The following is a 16,801-nucleotide window of genomic DNA, read 5'->3' as shown; positions in this document are numbered from 1 at the left end:
AAGTTTCTGGAAGAACACCCTGCCGAAGATTGCCCCGAAGAATATGGGGAATGCGAGGATTATGAAGAATCCTTGGGATGGGAAGACTCGTTGGGATCTTTTGATAGTGACAGCCCGTCGGACGATTTCTCTGACAGCGATGTCCCCTCGAGCATGACACAGAGTCTATCAGACTTGGTGAGACAGGCTGCAGTGGAGGCGGACGTAGATGCAAATCATCTATGGGGATGACGCCCGGATGTTTCTCACCAGTGAGGTGACTGCATACCCTACAACATGGAAGCTAAAATGGCTTGAGCGTAAATAACATCGTCTTGAGTATTGGATTAGAGCGGTTACTCCCAGCTTGGAGTTGTGAAAGGAGGGGAAAATGTACAAATTAGGCCTCTGCAGACGAGCCGCCAGCCGAAGAAAAGTTCTATCGTGTGTTCGAGACGGTTCTTGAGAAATGCGTGACGCTGATCCTGCCATTAATGAGATGGGCCGTACTAGGACCCCCTTCCACCTACGACGACAAGATTCTTCCACCTTCAGTAAAGATGGTTGCGCCAGTGATATTCCCATCCTTCATCAAATACAGATACGCCTCCGCCACGTCCTCGGGCCGTCCAAGCCTTCCCGTCAGCGTCTTACTTCGGAACCCCTCGATGGCCGCCTCAGGCAGTGTCAGGAACAGCTCCGTCGTCACAGGGCCCGAGGAGACGAGATTCACGCGTACGGGGGCGAGATTAAAAGACAAACCCCTGACGAGCCCTTCCATTGCGCCGGCGGCGCAGTCGGCGAGGGCCCAGCCTGGCATGGGTCGGTGGGAGCTGGAGCCGTTTGTGAGGGTTAGCGAAGTATCTGGTCCGTGGGTGATGTATTTCTCCGTGGAGAGGAGGCCAGCTAGGATCGTGGGTGCGTACGCTCTCATGGAGAGGGACGCGGTGATGTGGGATGGTCGCGTGTCACTCAGGGACGGGAGCGGGGATGCTGCGTCTGCGGTGTAGAGGATGTGGTTTATTTTGAGGGTACCGTTGGAAGTTGCTTCGTCGAGGAGGGTGGTTAGGTTCGTGTGCAGGTTTTCGAGGTCTGCGAGGTTGATTGTGTGGGTTTTGAGTTGGTGGCCTTGGGTGGAGGGGTAGGTTGTACGGAGGCGGGCTTCGGCGGCGGCGAGTTTGGAGGGATTGGAGGAGGCTAGGAGTACGCTGGCGGCGTATTCTAGGGATGCTCCTGCTGCTGCGTAGCCTAGACCCGAGGAGCCTTCTATGATTAGGATGCGTTTGGAGGCGAGCTTGGAGGTGTATTTGTTGGGTTGGGTGGACATTGTTGCGATGGGGCTTGGAGTGTTGGACAAAGTTGATGATCGTGGTGTTGTGATTGAGGAATGTTGGTTTGAGGCTGGAAACTGCTTTGATGTATATTGCGTAAGCTGTCTTTCACCGGTTGGGTATCTCGTATTTAAGCTTGAAGTTATTCATATGCTTCCACCGAAGCGGACGGACAAGATCGGGACTGTATCTCAAGAATATGGCATGATATTGGCATGATATTGGAATATACCCGGCATTAATCACGTCAATGGAACTCGAGCTGAACGTTGATAGCTTGTGGTGGCTTCTGGAGACCATATTTCGCCATGACTTTGTCGGCAACGGGTCCGTATTCGTAGAGATTCGGTATCGCGTTCGGACACCGAACGGACCAGCGCTCTTTCTTCGGCGCCATGGCTAGGGTCTGAAAGCTACGTGAACGGGATAAACGTGCTTGATTTGGACTACGCTCGTCCAATAGTTGCGCCGCTCGCCGACTCCAAAGCCGCGCTTTCCGCGGAGCGAGTCATCCGAAATGCCCCGCAGATCCCGATCACGGATCCGGTGCCGAAGGCCGAGTGGACCCCTCACTCGACGCATAATCTGACTGCTCCACAACGACTACAACCCCCGCCTAAGCTGATTTCGGTCGTGATGGCGGCCACTGGCCGTTTAGCATCACGGCGCTTTCGATCGCGCACACCTCCGTATGGACCACGCCGAGTCATCTACAAGCTGCGCAGAGCCGGTTTCGCTCCGCATCCCCGATGATCAGCCACAGCATGTTCGTGGCCTGCCGAAGCATTTGATCCCATTCCTGCCGTATCTCAATCGCCCAGACACATCAGACACCCTTGACGAACGTATTCCCGCGGGTAAACATGCCTTGCGCCTGTCTACCATGACCTTCTGGCTGCGCACCTGCACCAGCTCCCACGGCGACCACTGTGGCCCTCCCCCGCGGCCTGGTGCTTCGCGTCCGCTGTGATTGATTGACGTGCGCGCCTATTGCCTAGTCGCCGTGAAAGACGACGATGATGACACAACAGCCTCGGGCCTACGCTATCCCTACGTGGCGCTGAGTTATGTTTGGGGCCAAGCCTCAAGCGCAACCGCAATGCTGGCCAATATTGCTGCTCTTCAAGCCCCCGGAGCCCTGGACGGCCAAGAGATTCCAGCCACGATCCAAGAGGCCATGGATCTAACTCGGCTTCTTGGTGAGAGGTATCTCTGGGTGGATAGGCTTTATATCGTACAAGATGACGAAGATGCGAAGCATGCTCAGCTGCGGGGTATGGCGGACATTTACGCCGGTGCTCTATTGACTATCGTTGCCGCGCAGGGGCGCGGTGCAGATGAGCCTTTACACCATGGACTGGTAGATGAGACTGATGTAGAAGGGGATGAAGGTGATCAAAGCGCGCTGCCTTGCTTGAAGGAGGTCTCCCCCGAGGAGTGGGCGCAACGACTGCGTGAGTTCAGCAAGAGGACACCGCGTTCTCCCCATAGACCAACTTCTCCTGAACATGATTACTACAACTCCCCCCTATTTGCTGGATACGATGGCTCACCTCGCTACACGGGATGCGGCTCACCGTACGTTTCACCTTCCCCCATGGATATCGAGTCGCCTTATTTCCTTCCTGAGTCACCCTCATACACCGAAGTCGATTCACCTGTCGTGAACGAATGGATCTCACCTCCATCCCCTGTTAACGAGCTACCGTCTGTTCCCCATGAGCACACGAATAACCCGCAGCTCTCCCCGCCCGAGGTGCCAGACACTTTCTCTGTCGCCGGCGCACCGAACTCTCGCGGGCAAAGAGAGGCGGATGCGCATCGCACCATAATGGAGGGACATGCTCGGGACTTAGTCAATAGGGTATGGTGTCAGAGGGGTTGGACGTTCCAGGAGCTCATGTTCTCTCGACGGCAGCTTGTGTTTAATAACGATACCGTCAATTGGCAGTGTCATTGCGCGTCCTGGCATGAGAATCAGAGGTATATCACGACAGGGCCTTGTAGTAGCGTTGGGGAAGATGAAAAATACGACAACAGCAACAACAATCATAACGTCACCACCAATGACCATAGTAACGACAACAGCAACGACAACAAAGTCCCTAATCTATCATCAAGTACACATCTACTGCCTGGCGTCTCCCCATGGCCTGACTTGCACCGCTATGCTAGGCTCCTGGCGCTCTATAACAAGCAAGTCTTGACGTTCGATCACGATGTCCACGATGCCTTTGTCGGGGTCCTATCAGCATTTGGTCAATCATTCCACGGCGGCTTCATCTGCGGTCTGCCTCGCATGTTCTTCGATGCCGCACTGCTGTGGCAGCCTTACGAGCCCTTGGTCCGTCGCGCCAGCGATTTACCATCAGCCCTCCCGAGTTGGTCATGGGAGGGGTGGCAGGGAAATCTCCAATCTGAGAGCTGGCGCAGTGGCTACCGCTATCTGCGCGGTTTGGGGAGCTTTTGGCGGCCTGATTTTTGGCAGACTCGGCGGACGGTCGTGTGGTCGTACTCGTTAGCCGTGAATGGAGAACGAGTCCCGGTGGGAGACGACGCCGCTGAGTTCTCAGATGATCGAACATCAGAAGGCTGGTGCGAGAAGTTTTGCGAAAGAGCCCAGAAGCCATACTTCACCCACCCGCAGACGGCCGCAGAGGATGTGCAAATCACGCTTGGGTGATATGTGAGAACAGAGACGCATTTGGCGTAACATCATAGCCAACTGAATACGACGGAACAAGTACCCGCTGATATAGGCCTGGAAAGGTCGCGGGTTGGTGCAGAAGTGCAGATGCAGATGTAGCTGAACTTGGTTGGTTGAGGCTGGCATGGTTGGTTGGCGCAGTCCAATGACCTCCTCACACCCGGGCGCTTAACCAATTACCACGTCGTAGAGTTGTGATAACAGGACGTAGGTCGCAGGCAAGGACATGCAGCTTGAAGTGGAGCTGCCTGTCTATGATTATTGTGATTGAGATTTGGCGTACGTCCGCACGAGAAACCTACCCCGATTCATGCCCCATCTACCCTGTCAGAGCCCTCCCGGATAGGGGCTAGTTAGAGGTAGTAAGGAGTCCAAGCAACAAAGGAGCAGCTCAGATATATATACAGCGCAAGGAGTATACGTCGAGGGAGGAGCAGATTTCAGTAATTCATCATTCTACCCCTAACTATAGTTGGCCTCTGAGAGCTTCCACCCTGCGTCAACACCACAACTTGACATACCCTCCCTCACCCCTGCGTTCGGGATCTCTGAGATGTGTGCCAGTTTTCCGAACAGAACTTACCTACATCAACACCAAATACTTCACAAACAATCCAACTCATCCTACTCCTTGCGAAGCACACAATGGCAGATCCGCTGTTCATCACGACGGGTGTGCTTGGCTTTATGTCCTTCGGTATTGAAGTCGCTCAGTCGCTCTACAAGTACTACACCGCTGTCAAGTCCCAACCATCGAACATTCAGCATACATTGCTGAAGCTCCAGCAACTCGAAGCCCTCCTCGAGCAGCTGCGCTCTCACATCGAGGAACGTCAATCACGGCCTGAAGGGGTTGAGTTGGTCAAAACCATCAAGCCCTTCGTCGAAGAGTGCGAGGATTGCATTCAAGAACTTAAAGAGGAGGCGGACAAGTTTGAACAAACGAAGATCAGTGATGGGAGCATCGAACAAGCCATCAAGCGCACCGGCCGCCGCCTCGCTTATCCATTTCGGGAGAGTACGCTACACAAATTGGACGAAGACATCGACGATGTTGTCGGTCGTTTATCCCTAGCACTCTCTGTGGCACAGAAGAAGACCCTCGACAACGTTCAAGATGACGTCCAGGATATTGGCGCCGTTCTTGATGTCATAAGAGCATCTCAGGTCTCTCGCGAGATTCAGGATTGCTTGAGGGCACCAGATGCCTCCATCAACTTCAACGAGAATCAAAAGAAAAAGCACCCAGGTACTGGCCTCTGGCTGGTCAGAGGAGCCTCTTTCCTTAATTGGTTGCACCATCCCAAGTCTTTCTTATGGCTCAAAGGCTTCGCTGGGTGTGGAAAGTCTGTATTGTCCACTACTGTGATTGAGCATACCCTGCGTCGTCGAGGGTTCGACAGAAACTCCCGCGTAGGGGTATCGTTCTTCTTTCTCACCTTTAACGACGACACCAAGCAAAGCACGTCGGCCCTTTTGCGCGCTCTGATCCTTCAACTGTCAGCGCAACTTGGCAGTACTCCTACGGCACTTCAAAGACTTTTCCAGAATTACAGGTCTGGGGCACCTCCGGACCCGAGTCTAGTTGAGTGTATCCATCAGATTCTCCGAATGTTCGAAGACGTCTACATCATAATTGATGCTCTGGACGAAAGCCCTAGAGATTCTCACAGAGGGGATATGCTTGAAACACTTACCGAGATGCGAGCTTGGCTGGATTGCTCCCTACACTTACTGGTCACAAGCAGAGACGAACCCGATATCAAAGATGAGCTACAGGCCGCCTCCGAAGACATGGTCCATCTGAAAAATGATGACATAGACAAAGACATTGCCCTTTTCGTCACAGAACATCTCGAACGCAACCGTCGTCTGCGGAAGTGGATGCCTTATTTCGCTGAAATAGAAACTGTTTTAGTGCAAAAAGCCGGTGTAGTGTAAGTAATACTCTGGGTCCAGCTTAGTGCAAGGCAATTAATCTGTGGCAGATTTCGTTGGGTGGAGTGCCAATTCAAAGAGCTCATGTCCTGCCCACAAAGTAAGGCTCTGCTCGACCTGCTACTGGGATCCTTGCCTCGGACACTGGACGAGACTTATGATCGGATGATTCGGAACATACCGTCAGGATCGAGAGAGTACGCTCGTCAGATGTTGGCGATTCTTTGCTACGCAACAAGACCCTTGAGCGTAGCTGAACTCATCGATGCAATCGCTGTTGACCTACACGAAGGAGCCACACCGAGCTTCAAACTCGAACGAAGACTCTTCGATGTGACAGCCCTGCAAGAAGTCTGTCCGGGTTTTATCGAGACCGATTTCCAAGAGAAAATGAAGACCTTTACCGTGCGCCTGGCCCATTTTTCTGTACAGGAGTATCTCGAATCCGGGAGATCCAATGACATTGAGGCTACAGCATTCATCATTCGACGAGCTGATGGACAAGCTATCATGGCGTCAATATGCTTGACCTTTCTCCTTGATCCTAGGCTGTCCATGCTGGAAATTGACGGCATTCACCAAAAGTTTCCGCTTGCTGAATATGCTGCATGTCAATGGCCGAATCACTACCGGGAGAGCTCAAAAACGGCGCAAGTCAATAATCAGGTTATTCGACTGTTCATAAATGATCACAAATCCTTCCAAACCTGGACCGAGATTTGGAAGCCCGAGTACTCAGATGCCACAGAGTAGGAGGAGCAGGGGAACGTTCCTACCGCTTTGTACTGCGCGTCCTTGCTTGGGATCCAGGCCGTGTTTGAAGCTTGGTGTCAAATGGAACCCAATGATTCTACCTTAAAAGCCCTGGACGTAAGTTTCCGAGACGCCCTCAATGCTCAGTGCGGAAGGCTTCGCAGAACACCTGTACAAGCCGCGGCCGCGTGCGGTCATCTCTATGTTGTCAGAAATCTTCTCGGCAAAGGCGCAAATCCAAACGTTAAGAGCGCAAAAGGGGCAGATCAAAATATAAAGAGCGCAAAAGAATGCGAAGCAGGGAGCCCACTGATAGCCGCGGCAAAGGGCGGTTATAAGGATATTGTGGATCTGCTCCTCCAGAATGGCGCCGAAATCAATGCAACGAGCGCGGATGGAAGCAGGGGCCACGCTGTTTGCGAAGCCGCAAGACGTGGCGAGGTCGAAGTTGTGAAGTTGCTAATTAGCGCAGGTGCTCGAGATGTTGATGCCGCTCTCGGTGTCGCGGTGAAATGCAACAAGGGCGAGGTCATCGAATTGCTGCTCAAAAACAACGCTGATTTTTTCGCCTGGAGTTTGAGATATCTTGGCAAAAATACTCTACACAAATATTCTGACACACACCGCCAACGAGACGAACGAAAATTGCTTGCCAGTTACATCGTTGACTCGGACGACAATAGTCTTAAGACTCGCGGATACGATGATAAGTTTTTGGAAGCAGCAATCGGAATCAACGGGTACAGGAACTGTTTGGAGGCAGCAGTTGGAATCAACAACAAAAACTTGGTTGATCTTCTGCTGAGTAAGGAGTCGACCCTCGGTGATGGCAAGTCCCGTAAAGCTGCATGGCGAGAAGCGGCAAAAGAGGGTTATGAGAGTGTGCTGTTGTTACTTCTTGAGAAGAGTACGAACGTCAACTATCAAAAACTGGGACAAGACGACTGCAGATATGCGACGTGTGCACTGGCCTGGGCCGTAACGAGGGGCCATCAGAGGGTTGTACAGTTGCTCATCGAAAAGGGAGCAAGTGTCTATGGATGTTACGACATATGCAACGATCATAAAGCGAAAGGGAGGCAATGGCCCCTGTATGAAGCAGCATCTCTTGGCCATGTTGAGATTGTGCGATTGCTCATCGAAAATAGCGCCACGGTGGATGGCCCGAATGCCTATTACCTGCCACAGGAAATAGGTGTTGTCAGGCCCATCCCAGTACACTCGTTACAACGATTGTCACACTATGCCTATGAAACAATATGGTCTTACACAAGCATGACTAAGTTTGCCAAGGATATGCCAGTATAAAGGGTCTTCCACTCACTATATAGATAGTCGGGATATTCCCATGAGTTTTGCTATCCGGGAGGTGCTTTCTGGCTATCCGGGAGGTGGTCTACTTTTACGACCAATCAGAAGCGTCCCACGGGTTAACCTCGGCACAAGTCTACTAGCGCCCTGTGGGCCCGTCAATTGGATTCCTCCTCCACACCCCACGGTCGTCAAATTCCTTTCCAAACCACACCCACCTACCCACTCAACCCAACCCAACCCAACCACCCAGCCTACGTCGCCGCGATGGATTTGCCCACCGACGGGCCCGATTATGAGGCTATTCCCAACCCTCCAGAGGGTGGGATTGACGGAGTGCCTGCCGATTCGATTCAACAGCTACAAGACCATCTCAACGTTTTCGCACGTGCCCACGGCTTCGCGATTATCCGCAAGGGCGGCGGTACCCCTCGCAACGGCGAGAATACCTTCTACTACCTATGCTGCGACCGCGACCGAGTGCGGCAGACGGAAGGAGTGGGATTACGTCAGGCGACGACGTCGAAGACCGGTTGCCTCTAGAATGGCGTAGCCTCCGCGACGAAGAAGAAAGGTTGGAAGTGGACTTGGACACTTAAGTACGGCGAACACAACCACGGCCCGTCTCTGGCTCCTTCCGCCCACCCAACCCATCGCCGTATGACCGCCGAGCAGAGCAGCCTCGTCGCCAGTCTCTCCAAGCACAACGCAATCAACCCACGAGAAGTTGGGGCCGTCGTTCGCGATGCCCACCCTGGTGCGCTCGTCAGCCAAAAGGACATTCACAATGCCCGCCAGCGCCTCCGCCTCGATGCCCTAGGTAAATACACGTCGACACAAGCCTTCGTTCGTCAGCTCCAGCAGCGGGGCCTAAGGCATCGTGTGATGTGGTCTGAAGCCGATCCCGACGTACCCGAGGCGATCTTTTGGACCTATCCTTCCTGCGAGACGATGTGGAAGCGCTTTCCTCACGTGCTTGGATTCGACAACACTTACAAGGTCAACCGGTACAAGATGCCACTATTCCAGGTCACTGGCACCACAGACCTCGGGTCTCTGTACCAGGCAGGCTTTGGATTGTCGTCGTCTGAGCGCCGCGAAGGGTACGACTTCCTCATCCAGTCCCTCGACCAGATCCGCCGCGAGGTCGGCGCTGAGCCTCCCCGGGTTGCTATTACAGACTTCGAAGTGGCTCTGCGCTCTGCCATCATGGAGGTCTTGCCGTCGACCCAGCTACAATTGTGCATTTTCCACATCAATGCCAACGTCGACCTCAACGTCAAACGGAAGTGGGAAGGACCCGGCGCCCCTGACGATACAGAGTTCGAAGTCAACCAGGGCGGTGACGAGGCTCTGCAGCCTTCTCGACCTCCTACCCAGTCTGCGCCAGCCTCTGCCGTCCACACTGCCTCCGCCTATGCCCTCAATGAGCTAGGTCGTGCCAACAGAGTACTCACTGGTCAACAGTTGACCGAGACCGAGGTTGAGCACTCTCCTGCAGGGTTCAGTCAATTGTGGGCTTACGTGATGTATGCCGACACCGAGGAGGACTTCAATGGGGCATGGGACCGTCTACAGACCGAGTTCTCAGACCAGCAGCGTTGCCTCGACTACCTCCGCAGCACATACCTACCCTACCGCCACCAGTGGGCTCAGTGTTACATCAGCGAGTATGAGAACTTCGGTGTTCGTACCAACAGTCCCACAGAGACCGTCCACAAGGACCTGAAGTCGTACGTGGTGTCTGGCAACACAGACCTCATCAGCCTGGCTAAGGCAATCGACGAGATGCTGTCCAACAAGATGACGTACGTCAACCTCTGCGCCGCCATGGAGATGAGAAGTCGACGGGACTACCTACAGCAAGGGTGGCTCAACGTAGTGGCGAAGCAAGTGGGATACAGAGCTCTCGAGCTGCTCTCTCACCAGCACAGAATTGCCCTGACCGCAGTGCCCAAGGAAGGGGAACGAGGTCCACCCCCTGACCTCGGTGCTTGCAGTGGGCGGTTCAGTCACCAGTTCAAGTTGCCCTGCTCCCACACCCTTCTGGAGCTCATGAGGGCGAAGGAGGACTTGACGAAGTATCACATCCATCCCCGTTGGTGGCTGGTACAGCCGTTGGTACGTTCCTCATACCAAACTATTCACATCACAAACTGACGAAGTGTAGGACTTCCACGATGCCCTGCTTCGAATCAAGGACCCCCTGGTGGTCACAAGCACTCGTGGGCGACCCCGCAACTCCAAGACCACCACAGCAGCGCCGTCGAGCAGCGCACCCACGGCGGGCAGACCACCGTCGAGCAGCGCACCCATCGTGGGCAGACCACCGTCGAGCAGCGCGCCCACCGCGGGCAGACCTCCTCTGCCGTCGAGCAGTGCGCCGCGGGCACCGAGGAGGGCAAGGAACCCAGCGCCCAGGCCCGTCAGGGCCAGCATACGTCGCGACCGGTCGCAATTCGAGGAGAGGGTTCCGGTAGCTGAAGGAATCGTTCAGGGAGGCATCCAGGACTCAATCACCGTCGCAGCAGGCCCAGCGCCGAAAAGAAGATCGCAGCGGCGGAGTCGCCCTACGTCGGGCTCAGGGGCACTGCCCTCGTCTGGGCCCGACGAATTGGCGTAAGTGGGCTGGGCAGAGGTCGATTAATCGTAGAGGGTCAATTCGTCTAGATTCGTCGATTGCCGCAATAAAACCCAAAATAATTTTTAATTTCATTCATTACGTAATATGCCGTTTTTTGCATTCTCCGGTGATTACCCGAGCCGACGATTCCATTGGCCGAAAAAATCCGGGGTAGGTGCACAAGCTCTGATTGGCTGAAAAGAGTGGACCACCTCCCGGATAGCCAGAAAGCACCTCCCGGATAGCAAAACTCATTCCCATAGCCACTCGTTCTTCATACTCATCAATACATCCCATTGACCCCCTACCTGATAATCGCTGCCCAACAGCATCAATTCGAGGTCACGTCGAAATCGTCAAGTTGCTACTCGCAAGCGGGGTCGACCCGGCCATACCAAGCAGAGAAAACATCAACAGGTTCACTGCGTTGAACGCAGCATCCGCAGGAGGCCATCCCCAGATCGTACCAGCGCTTATACCCAAACAAACAAATCAAATATGAGGTTCATATTTGATTGTTTGACTCATTCTTCGCGCCATATTTGATTGTTTGACAAATATTTGATAGATTTGACTGATTTCCTAATCGGGAAATGAATGAAGCTATCGCGAAAGTCCTCATAGTACTGACTTACAGACTTTACCTCGATCAGCTCTTCTAATTAAAAAATTGACCTCCTACTTCCACAGCACCGCCGCAAAGCCAGTTCTTGAGACATTAAACCTCTTCTAGCGTAGAGGACCTCATTAATAATCGCTGTGAAGTTAAAGTTAACTTCGCGAGGCTGAATGTCCTCTCGCAGTCTATCGCCATCGCAGGGATCGCAAAGATATTAAGCGCAAGCTTACTTAACGTTAGATAGGTTAGCCGATGGTTAATCTATCATTGGATTAGGTTAAGGACCGGCTGAGGGATAATCTGTGAGTTATATTGATTAAGCTTAGGCATAAGATTGATTACTACCTCTGTCGTTCGAGATGTTAACTATTGCCGGTATTCCGAGTCTTCTGCGGCACTCTCTGGAATCGTGAGGGCAGCAAAAGTGGCTTGTGACTGTCGTGGTGAAGGAGGAGGACTTGAACGAGGAGGAGGAGGAGGACTTGCTGTCTCGTCTGCATACTATCTTTGCTAGTAATCGTAGAGCCCTTTTTCGCATCGAATAGCTAGTGTCTCTGCTCGGGCGTATCCCACCTCTTCTCTAGCTATCTTAATCCTTGCCTAGGGTGAAGAATGATTGCTGCGGCGTAAAGCGGAGAGTTGCCTAGCTTGGTATAATACTTATTGAGGACTTGCTAAGTATTGATGACTAATAGTCGGAAGTATCCTCGTGAGTCAAAATCACTGCTGAGAAGTAGCTCCGCCCGCTCCCTAGGTATGTACTTAGACTGAATAAAACGAGGGATGCTGCTTAAAGTTGGAGGTTGAGAAAGAGGTTGGGATATAAATTGACGACGAGCTGACCGCCGACGAGGTAATGTTACTTGTGTAAACTGCGATTGCGACGTTACGATCTGAGAAGCCGTGAGATCTATCTCTTCCTTAGAAGGTTCATTATATAACCTCTTCTACTCCTCGAGACGGTTAATGAGGTACTCGAGACCTGCTATCACTTCCCATAGACGGCCATGGCCGTCTCCTTTGCCCTAGCCCTGGCATCTCATTGTCTGGAGGTAAAGTGGCTCAAGTACCGCCTTCAGCTCGGCCAGCAGCTGCTGGTCGTCATCATCAAGAACGTCGTTAATGGGGTTCCGTTGCTCTGGATCCTTATGAGCTCGACTGGTTGCCAAGAAGGTGTGGATCTGCTTTCTCTTTTGCAAAGAGCGCTGTATCATGAGGTATGTCGAATTCCACCTTGTGTCGTTGTTGAGCGTTAGCATGAGCTCCTGCGACGACTCCTCGAAGAGAGTAAATGTATCGTTCTCGTCGATTTTATTGCTGACCTCGAAGAAGGCCTTATATCGTTGAGGCGATGAGCGAATGAATTTGACGACGTTCCGAAGCTTACTAACAGGGCCCCTTGTGCGCCAGAGGTTGAGATCTTCTTGAAGTTGCCTAGTATTAATTAGTGTATCTGATTCTTGCTCGAATGCCTCTTTGTTATTGCTAAATAGAAAGGCCCTGCCGATGAGGTTAAGAATGTGACCGTGGTACCTAATCCTCCGGTCAAGAATATCTTCCTGGGTGTAGGTGTGAGATAATATAGGATATAAATGACCGAGGTAAGTGTTGTTGTTTGAGGCATTGTCGGAAACAATTACTCCGAATTAGTCGCCTAATTCCTAATCGTCTATTATGGATTTTATAGCCTAGGCAATATTGGCCTTATCGTAAGTACTATACTATCGTTATAGAGCAATGAGGTATTATGTCTATTGCCTAGTATGGTTTAGAAAGTAAGTGAAGACGGCGATAATAGCATTCCGCGTTAGCGAGGTCCATAGTGTTACGGCCAGCTAGTCGTAGGGGTAGTTTGCAGAAGTTGAGGCTGCGGAACTGGTAACAGTAATCGTAGTCGGGGATAGCTTCAGGGAAGCTATGTCTGTCAATCGTAAGGGTAGGTAAGGCTTCGGTGATCAATCGTAGTCTTGTCAAGGTAGTAGCTGAAAGCGGATGTTAATCCTGATACGAAGTTAATTGCTGAAGAGCTATGGAAAGTCTGTCCTAGAGCCCAGCTCGAGTCCATCCTTATATACAAGTCCGATCCTAACTGAACAGTGCTGTACAGTCCACTTTGTCTGGATATGTTGGATATGCCGAATATCCAACATATCCTTGACTCGGTTGGATATGTCGCATATCCAACATATCCTTGACTCGGTTGGATATGTCGCATATCCAACATATCCTTGACTCGGTTGGATATGTCGCATATCCAACATATCCTTATCCCTTATCATATCTCTTATCATCACGTGACTTGTACCATAGTTCTTCCGTTCCTGGGGTTTCCCCAATGTTCCGTCCCGTCCTGCATATATGATGCGCCGTAGCCGCTAGGCGTCAGCGGGGCACGCCCTGGTCTTCATGTTGGGTCGTAACACATAGATCGAATAATAAGTAGACTTTCGTCATTAACCTCCGGATCTCTGTTACGCCCGCCGCAACTTGTCACTGTGGGCGCGTAGCTATATATGCAGAACAAGGGACAATGATGACCGGAGTCATCATTATCGAAGCTTTTGCTTTGTGCCACAGTTGGTTGCCTTGTCCAGCTCGTAACAATCTCTACCCTGATTATATTTTTCTTTTTGACGAAGATCCTGTTTAGCTCCTTTCTTATACTTCCGTATGATAATAAGAGTTCGTTAGTAATACCCTGATCTAACTAATAGAGGAGGGCCCGGAGGTAAGGATCCTAGAAAGTTATAAATAGGCTATTATTATTGATAATATATCCGATTACCAATTCCTCAATTCTCGTTACCTGGCCCTTCGTGACAGTACTAGAGGTAAATTTCCGTCTCTTCGGCGCAGAGTCGTACTCTGAGGATTCTGATGGATGTGGTGACTCGCTGGAGCTTGGATCCATTACTCGCTACTTTGACCTTAAGTGAGTCGTCGCTGAGCTCGTAGCTATTGCTTTGAAGCAGGTAATAGACCTGTTTCGTCGCAACGACGACAAAACCAGAAGACTTCGCCTCGAATATTTCCATGATAGATCTCTCTAGCAAAGACCCCCTCTAAGCGGATCCACGACTTCCTTGGCCTTACGCCCTTCTGTGATATCAAATCGTCGTTAACGAAAGTCCTCCCTTTCCAAAAGGCTTTTAGAAGGGCAAGGAGGTTATCGCGAGTATCGAGGCCGGTCGATAATGCGAGACTGGCGTCGGTTAGGGCCTATCCCATCGGGTGCGGATGGACCCCATTTTCGCCAAGACCAGAATTACCCACTTGTACTCCAAAAACGCCCATATATAAGCATCTGATTGGGCAAATATTTCTAGATATTTCCAGGCAATGAATCTCATTGGGTTACCCCGCCCTTGGCGAAAATGGGGTCCATCCGCACCCGATGAGATAGCTACGAGGTAATCCAAAGTGGCTGCGGCGCGCCAAAGACCGTACGACTCATTGCCAATCAATTAATTACGATATGGCGAATCGATTGATATATAATTAATTGATTTTGACGATAATTGTGGTGGTCGCAAAGGGTTGGAAGTGGTAGTGCGTAACTTCGTTGGTTTTGTTGATGTTGAGAAAAGGGGGCACCAGTTGACTAGCGGAGGTTTTTTTGATTCCTGGACATTGTAGGATGCCAAATCCAGCGCTCTGTACTACTCAGGCATTTCTTGTTAACGTAATACATACTAGCAATCCATAACTATAGTTAAGTGGTATAATACCGAACTTACAATCGTAAGTGAGGAGTCGTGGGTTCGAATCCCACTATGGGTATTAATGTTGCCAATGACGAACTTCTGTGGGGCATGATTGGTAGCATCGATTTTTGATTAGCCCGGCCCCGGATTTTCCTTTTTCCGGGCGACCTCATATTTGATCAAATATATCAAATATAGGGCCTCACGATATTTGATTGTTTGACTCGCTGAAATTCCTATATTTGACTGTTTGTTTGACTTATTTGTTTGATTGATTTGAATGGGTATGTGCGCTGACCATTATTGACACTTCGTTCCAACCGTACGGTTGCCCTACTGGCGTATATACCAACACTGATCAGTAATTAAATTCCACTACCTCAGATCAGCAAGGGCACACGGGCTTCAGAAGAGTCAGTTCCGATTCGGTGATCAGCTCTTTACCTATTAATTTAGGTAACTAGGACTCACTAGTAGAATCCGGTCCGTTCTATACTACATATATTCCACCTTCTCGACAGCGGAGGCTTCGAGAGCTCACATCGTCAATTACGATCACTTCCACCAGTCGACCGCCACGGAAGCAGCAAGATCACTAACTTCAATCCATCATACCCTCATTTCTAGTCGTCCGACCTCACGGCTCTCTCTCCACTTGCCGAGCTCCAATTACGGCTACGAGGAGCGGCAATTTTTACGACCTCGTTTTTGCCTCCTTCCGTCTCAAGAGAACAACCAGAAACCCTTGGGTTTTGTCAGACGAGGGCATCGACCTTTTGCTATGAAATCACCGCCAAGCCAGATTCCACGACCTTCCGGCTTCCTCGCCAACCTTTCGACCTTCCAGCCCGTCAAACAGAAGCAGCAGAATTTTTCAACAAACGGAATCCGTGGCTAACCAAGTACACGACGCTTCATTTACGCAGCTTAACGTCGACGCTGACCGCCGAGTTAAGTATGGCCGTCGAGCTGCCTCGCGGTTCCTTCTATCTCTTCTAAAATTAACCTTATATAATATACTCTTCTAATTACATACTTTCTATCTTCCAGCACTTTACTTACCATAGCCGGAGCGTTAAACTCTACGACGCCGTCGTCACCTTCCTTACCTAAAGGTCACCTAGCCTCGCTCGTCAAGTCCCCGTTTCTAATTCTACCTAAGTACTACCACGAGGTCGACCTTAAGCAATGGGGCAACTACGAGTTCGATGCGGGCCAACTGACACCTGAGAAAGCCAAGAGCATTACGCTCTACATCCTCGCCTGCTACAAGCGTCAGCCTAACCTCATTGGCGAGCTTCTGTGGAGGGAGTACAAGGCGGACTTTGAGATATGGACCACTGATGACATCAAGCTCATCGGTAGCCCGATCTTGAAGAAGTTGAGGGACTACCTTATTGACAATGGTGTTAACGTTGGCAGCACTACAGGAGGCTACCACCACCGGCTCTGCCGGCTAGTCAAGTTGGATAATATACCGACGTGGACCGACGAGGAAATCCACGCGGCCCGCAACAAGTCTGCCCGTCTTCGCAAGATTACGAAAGACCTTAAGTTCCTTGCCACTCTGCTCCCCGACAGCACTTCGACGGCAGACCTCCTTCGCGAAGTCAGAGGCACTGCCCCTCCTCCTCGAACACCCGCTCGACCTCAAGCTCGACCTCCTGCCCAACCCGCGATTCCACCGGTCACATCGAACCCGCTAGGCCACGACCTTCCTCCTTCGGGCCAACAGCTCCTCGGTAATACCATACTCAACAAACACCTCGTACGTCAGCAATGTCATTCCTACCTTCCTTCCGAGAATATCATGCCCGACACTCGCTCCCTTATTAC

The 16,801-nt window shown here is 51.5% G+C and overlaps 5 protein-coding genes and 1 pseudogene across 6 annotated transcripts; 5 read left to right on the top strand and 1 right to left on the bottom strand.

Annotated features, from left to right (window-relative positions):
- Window positions 1–505: 505 nt before the first annotated feature.
- On the bottom strand, window positions 506–1,306 carry BDP81DRAFT_321010 (putative short-chain dehydrogenase; the record flags this gene model as incomplete). The annotated part of the gene is made up of 1 exon (XM_060584577.1): window positions 506–1,306. One exon carries the CDS (start codon window positions 1,304–1,306, stop codon window positions 506–508), a length of 801 nt encoding a protein of 266 aa, XP_060444958.1.
- A 1,055-nt stretch (window positions 1,307–2,361) lies between these two features.
- Window positions 2,362–2,649, top strand: BDP81DRAFT_277319 (heterokaryon incompatibility; the record flags this gene model as incomplete). Its single annotated transcript, XM_060582978.1, has 1 exon — window positions 2,362–2,649. A coding segment is annotated over one exon (288 nt), but the record flags the coding sequence as incomplete, so codon positions are not given.
- Window positions 2,650–3,205: 556 nt separating this feature from the next.
- BDP81DRAFT_429547 (uncharacterized protein) lies at window positions 3,206–4,394 on the top strand. The gene has a single exon (XM_060590523.1). It carries the CDS (start codon window positions 3,211–3,213, stop codon window positions 3,991–3,993), a length of 783 nt encoding a protein of 260 aa, XP_060444956.1. The 5' UTR covers window positions 3,206–3,210; the 3' UTR covers window positions 3,994–4,394.
- A 268-nt stretch (window positions 4,395–4,662) lies between these two features.
- BDP81DRAFT_320495 (uncharacterized protein) lies at window positions 4,663–5,958 on the top strand (the record flags this gene model as incomplete). Its single annotated transcript, XM_060584532.1, has 2 exons — window positions 4,663–4,899; window positions 5,260–5,958. 2 exons carry the CDS (start codon window positions 4,663–4,665, stop codon window positions 5,956–5,958), a joined length of 936 nt encoding a protein of 311 aa, XP_060444955.1.
- Window positions 5,959–6,789: 831 nt separating this feature from the next.
- On the top strand, window positions 6,790–7,203 carry BDP81DRAFT_320709 (ankyrin repeat-containing domain protein; the record flags this gene model as incomplete). Its single annotated transcript, XM_060584540.1, has 1 exon — window positions 6,790–7,203. A coding segment is annotated over one exon (414 nt), but the record flags the coding sequence as incomplete, so codon positions are not given.
- A 7,762-nt stretch (window positions 7,204–14,965) lies between these two features.
- Window positions 14,966–15,041, top strand: BDP81DRAFT_t184 (annotated as a pseudogene). Its single transcript has one exon. The product of its transcript is annotated as a tRNA-OTHER (tRNA).
- The last annotated feature ends 1,760 nt before the right edge of the window (window positions 15,042–16,801 follow it).

Source organism: Colletotrichum phormii, assembly GCF_030913505.1.
Source record: "Colletotrichum phormii strain CBS 102054 chromosome Unknown BDP81scaffold_11, whole genome shotgun sequence".
Taxonomy (NCBI): Eukaryota; Fungi; Ascomycota; class Sordariomycetes; order Glomerellales; family Glomerellaceae; genus Colletotrichum; species Colletotrichum phormii.
Note: the sequence above shows the minus strand (reverse complement) of the source record. Positions and strands in the feature narration are given on the sequence as shown.

Coding starts and splice junctions, on each gene's coding strand:
- BDP81DRAFT_429547 (XM_060590523.1), top strand. CDS start 3,211: ATGTTCTCTCGACGGCAGCTTGTGTTTAATAACGATACCGTCAATTGG.